This window comes from Procambarus clarkii, chromosome 72 (genome assembly GCF_040958095.1).
Source record: "Procambarus clarkii isolate CNS0578487 chromosome 72, FALCON_Pclarkii_2.0, whole genome shotgun sequence".
In the NCBI taxonomy this organism is placed as follows: Eukaryota; Metazoa; Arthropoda; class Malacostraca; order Decapoda; family Cambaridae; genus Procambarus; species Procambarus clarkii.
In genome coordinates, this window is record NC_091221.1 from 8,850,974 (window position 1) to 8,856,973 (window position 6,000).

Sequence of the window (6,000 nt, forward strand, 5' to 3'; positions counted from 1 at the left end):
CTCAACTGTCAATCAACTTTTTTTCACACACACACACACACACACACACACACACACACACACACACACACACACACACACACACACACACACACACACACAAACACACACACACACACACACACACACACACGTAACGATTTTCACTTATATGACAGTTGCGTTACTAGGGACCCTTATCCTCAGAGAAGAGAACATGCAGCACCCGCTCTCACCGTGAATTATCTAACTGGTTATCGGACGTTTTCCAACGTCTCGCCCCCTGGTAATCGGGACAACAAATATTTGCATGTTTGCAGCAACTCTTGACTCCCTACTTTAAATTCATTGGCAAAATGTTAAGTAATTGGTTGGTTTATAAAATTGATTCTTTACGAGAATTTCTTGTCAGCCAGACCCTAGCGAACGGTGAAGAGAAGAAGGAGGAAAAGGAGGGGGTAAGATAAGGAAAAAGAGAGGGAGATGGAGAGAGAAGAGAGAGATAATATAGAAGAGTGAGAAGAGATAGAAGTGGAGAAGAGGGAATATAGCTAGAAGCGATGGTAAAGCTGGAAAAATATGAGACAGAAAAGGGGGAATAGGGTAGGAGAGAATAAGGGCCAGGGTAAAGGATAATAGAATGGGAAATAGAGGAAGAGAAGAAGAGAGAAGTAGAGGAGAGGCTAAAGGATTTGTGTAATAAGCATTACAAGTCCCTGCCACCATCTGACCTCAATATCTGAAATCTTTTCATTGCTCTAAATCTGTCCCATTTTTTTCATACGGTTTCAGACATAGGAAAACACTATTATGAAAGGGGCAACAAATTGATGAGATCTGGATTGTTAAACCTGCTAAACCCCCTCGATGGTTAAGTGGTAATTGGGTAACATCCTTACACATCCTTGCTCCATTTCTTTAGATCTCTGTTCCATTGCCGTTCCATCAGGGAGCCGGTCGGCCGAGCGGACAGCACGCTGGACTTGTGATCCTGTGGTCCTGGGTTCGATCCCAGGCGCCGTCGAGAAACAATAGGCAGAGTTTCTTTCACCCTATGCCCCTGTTACCTAGCAGTAAAATAGGTACCTGGGTGTTAGTCAGCTGTCACGGGCTGCTTCCTGGGGGTGGAGGCCTGGTCGAGGACCGGGCCGCGGGGACACTAAAAGCCCCGAAATCATCTCAAGATAACCTCTCAAGATTGCCTCACACATCTCTGTTCCACGTTCCAACACATCCCTTTTCCTTATCCTCACATCCTTACCACAATAGCCTTGCTCTTTCCCTATATATTCACCTATTTTACAAACCCTCTAAAATCTATCATTTACATTTATAAAAAAAAATCAATAATTTAGCAAATAAACGAGACAATATTTTACCCGCACTTGAATGCATTCATTACCTATAAAAAAAGTATTTATATATAACAACCATTATCAAAATGATATTAAATCCAGAATTGCACTCATTGCATTGTTAATTTTTTATCTCTATAGAAATACATGACAAAATAATTCCTGTAGCGACCATTTGTGTAGATCATGTGTAATATATTGTGTACACACACACACACACACACACACACACACACACACACACACACACACACACACACACAACGACATCCGACATAAGAGAAATCGGTTTTGAGGACCCAGTAGGGTCCTCAAATGGTCCTAGGGACCATTTGTGTAGATCATGTGTAATATATTGTGTACACACACACACACACACACACACACACACACACACACACACACACACACAACGACTCCGACATAAGAGAAATCGGTTTTGAGGACCCAGTAGGAATGAGCGACCACAGTGTACTGGTGTTTGAGTACTTGATTGAAGAAGGGTTATTGAACTCGAGGAGGGATACCGAAACCAAAAGGTTAGCATACCGAAAGGGAAACTATGAGGGGATAAGAAAATTCCTAACAGATATAGCATGGGAAACAGAGCTCAGGGGAAAGACGGCCCAAGATATGATGGATTACATCACGCAGAAGTGCAAGGACGCAGCAAACAAGTTTGTCCCAGTCCAAAAGGAAAACAGAGAAATGAAGATGAGAAACCCATGGTTTAATCAAAGATGTAGGCTAGCTAAGCAGCAAAGTAAAAGGGCATGGAGAAACTATAGGAATAACAGGACACTGGAGAGCAGAGAAAGATACCAGAATGCCAGGAATGAATATGTCAGGATGAGAAGAGAGGCAGAAAGACAATACGAAAATGACATCGCAAGCAAGGCAAAGACTCAGCCTAAATTGTTGCATAGCCACATTAGGAGAAAAACAACAGTAAAGGAACAGGTTATGAGATTAAGGATAGGGGCGGAAGGATTCACTACAAATGACAAGGAAGTGTGTGAGGAATTGAATAAGAAATTCCAGGAGGTCTTCACCTTAGAACAAGGAGAAATTCCAGAGGTAAGTGAGGGAATAGCTAACCAGGAACCACTGGAAGAGTTTGAGATTACCAGTGGGGAAGTAAGGAAGTGTTTACTAGAGTTGGACGTGACGAAGGCTATAGGCCCAGATGGAATCTCCCCTTGGGTTCTAAAGGAAGGAGCAAGAGAACTGAGCCTACCACTCTCCATAGTGTATAACAAATCACTGGCAACAGGGAACTGCCAGATATTTGGAAAGCTGCTAACGTAGTCCCGATATACAAGAAAGGGGATAGACAGGAGGCACTGAACTACAGGCCAGTGTCCCTAACCTGCATACCATGCAAGCTGATGGAGAAGATTGTGCGAAAAAAACTAGTGGAGCATCTGGAGCGAAGGAACTTTGTAACACAGCATCAACATGGGTTCAGGGATGGCAGGTCCTGCCTCACAGGGTTACTTGAATTCTACGACCAGGCAACAAAAATAAGGCAAGAAAGAGAAGGGTGGGCAGACTGCATATTTTTGGATTGTCAGAAAGCCTTTGATACAGTGCCACACAAGAGGCTAGTGCGAAAGTTGGAGATGCAGGCTGGAGTGAGAGGGAAGGTACTCCGGTGGATAGAGGAATACCTAAGCAACAGGAGACAACGAGTCTGTGTGAGGGGTGAAGTCTCAGATTGGCGAGACGTCACAAGTGGAGTCCCGCAGGGGTCAGTCCTCGGACCTATACTGTTTCTGGTATATGTAAATGATCTCCCAGAGGGTATAGATTCGTTCCTCTCAATGTTTGCCGACGATGCAAAAATTATGAGGAGGATTGAAACAGAGGATGATAGTAGGAGGCTACAAGATGACCTGGATAGACTGAGTGAATGGTCCAACAAATGGCTGTTGAAGTTCAACCCGAGTAAATGCAAAGTAATGAAACTAGGCAGTGGAAACAGGAGGCCAGGCACAGGATACAGAATAGGAGATGAAGTACTTAATGAAACAGACAGAGAGAAAGATCTAGGAGTTGATATCACACCAAACCTGTCTCCTGAAGCCCACATAAAGAGAATAACGTCTGCGGCATATGCGAGGCTGGCTAACATCAGAACGGCGTTCAGGAACCTGTGTAAGGAATCATTCAGAATCTTGTACACCACATATGTAAGACCAATCCTGGAGTATGCGGCCCCAGCATGGAGCCCGTACCTTGTCAAGCACAAGACGAAGCTGGAAAAAGTCCAAAGGTATGCTACTAGACTAGTCCCAGAACTAAGAGGCATGAGTTATGAGGAAAGGCTGCGGGAAATGCACCTCACGACACTGGAAGACAGAAGAGTAAGGGGGGACATGATCACAACCTACAAAATCCTCAGGGGAATCGACCGGGTAAACAAGGACGAACTTTTCAACACTGGTGGGACGCGAACAAGGGGACACAGGTGGAAGCTGAGTACCCAAATGAGCCACAGAGACGTTAGAAAGAACTTTTTCAGTGTCAGAGTAGTTAGCAAATGGAATGCATTAGGAAGTGATGTGGTGGAGGCTGACTCCATTCACAGTTTCAAATGTAGATATGATAGAGCCCAATAGGCTCAGGAATCTGTACACCAGTTGATTGACGGTTGAGAGGCGGGACCAAAGAGCCAGAGCTCAACCCCCGCAAGCACAATTAGGTGAGTACAATTAGGTGAGTACACACACACACACACACACACACACACACACATTTCACACAGAGATCACACTAACGTGATGCATCAAATGAACAAATTTTTTACCCTGTCGTAGCTCAGTCGATTAAGGCAGTGTCTGGGATGCTCCCGGACGCAGGTTCGAATCCTCGTCACGGCCCTTGTGGATTTGTTACACACACATTTCTCTGCGTGTTCAGCCTTTTTTAATTTTGATCGTTCGGCTGTAAATGTAAATGACTGAATGGACATTTACACACTTTTGAAGTCTGTAATTAAGGGGGGTAATTCTCACACTATGTAGCTGAACAGTTGGTTCAGAAGCGTATGGCCCGCTGGAGTTCGATTCCCATTGGCAAAACTGTAAGTTTTGGGCCACTTTCCTTTCACCTGATGATACTATTCACCTCGTGGTTAATTGCCACGTGTTGCTAGTTAACTCCTGGGGATGGTTAGTCGGTGATCCTAATAGGTTTCAGGTGCCCCCGTCAACGGAAAAACCTAACCACAATAGTCTACTCAGTCATTACTGAACTATTACTACTACTGCCATTATTCTGCTAATGAGCAGTCGCTCGGACCGGCCAGCAGGATACCGACCGGAATTCAAGCAGCGTCTGCGTTCGATTCCTCAATAACGAGGTAGTAATGACCGAACTACACATACCAGAAGACGAGACGACGACGTTTCGGACCATTTTGAGCCATTATCGTGTGTTAAGACTAAATAATGGTCCAAGAAGGACCGAAACGTCTTCTGATGTGTGTGTGGTTTGGTCAACATATTTTCAGCCACGTTATTGTGACTCGTCGCCTAACGAGGGGGTTGTGAATATTAAGATCACGGGCTCGCCATAGCCCGTGCTACTTGGAAATCTTTGTTCTAGGTAGCGAATCTTTGATAACAACTGAATACTAAAATCCCTGCGTCTGCTATGTGTCCCTATCACTGATAACAGTGTCCCTATCACTGATATCAGTGTCCCTATCATGTGTATCAGTGATAGGACACTGATACACATGATATCAGTGTCCCTATCACTGATATCAGTGTCCCTATCACTGATATCAGTGTCCCTATCACTGATATCAGTGTCCCTATCACTGATATCAGTGTCCCTATCACTGATATCAGTGTCCCTATCACTGATATCAGTGTCCCTATCACTGATATCAGTGTCCCTATCACTGATATCAGTGTCCCTATCACTGATATCAGTGTCCCTATCACTGATATCAATGTCCCTATCACTGATATCAGTGTCCCTATCACTGATATCAGTGTCCCTATCACTGATATCAGTGTCCCTATCACTGATATCAATGTCCCTATCACTGATATCAGTGATGGGGACACTAATACACCTATTAATCCCTAATACACCTATTACTCACTAATATACACATTAATCCCTAATACACCTATTACTCACTAATATACATATTAATCCCTAATACACCTATTACTCACTAATATACACATTAATCCCTAATACACCTATTACTCACTAATATACACATTAATCCCTAATACACCTATTACTCACTAATATACACATTAATCCCTAATACACCTATTAATGGCTGTTAACACATGCTGGTACTTTAACTACAGCCATCGTATCTAACCACCAATAACTAACCATCGCTTTCACAATCACCACCATCACAATCACCACATCACAATCACCACCATCGCGACTACCACCATTACAATTAGACACACCATCACCTCTGATTGTTGCCATTCAATAGATATGGTGACTTGATTGTGGTGGTACTCTCCCCCTCTCACCATCAATTGTATCACCATAACCTTCCGCCACCATCAATATCGGAGCTCGTACGATCACCGCTATTCATCAAACTGTCGACGTAAGCATATTTTCTCATTATCGAACACTTGGCAGTTATTAAATTTAGCGAGGGAGCGAATATAAAGTT

The 6,000-nt window shown here is 43.7% G+C and overlaps 2 protein-coding genes across 2 annotated transcripts in view; both read right to left on the reverse strand.

The window, feature by feature from the left end:
• The window catches only part of LOC123773583 (RNA-binding protein Raly), a 713,369-nt gene that overhangs the window by 631,110 nt on the left and 76,259 nt on the right, over positions 1–6,000 (reverse strand). The gene's annotated exons all lie outside the window — the stretch shown is intronic.
• LOC138356423 (serine-aspartate repeat-containing protein I-like) overlaps positions 1–6,000 on the reverse strand; it is a 36,214-nt gene that overhangs the window by 4,246 nt on the left and 25,968 nt on the right. Inside the window, exon 3 of the mRNA XM_069312565.1 lies at positions 5,075–5,421. Within this exon, the coding sequence (XP_069168666.1) occupies positions 5,075–5,421 (347 nt within the window). The remainder of the gene's footprint in view (positions 1–5,074; positions 5,422–6,000) is intronic.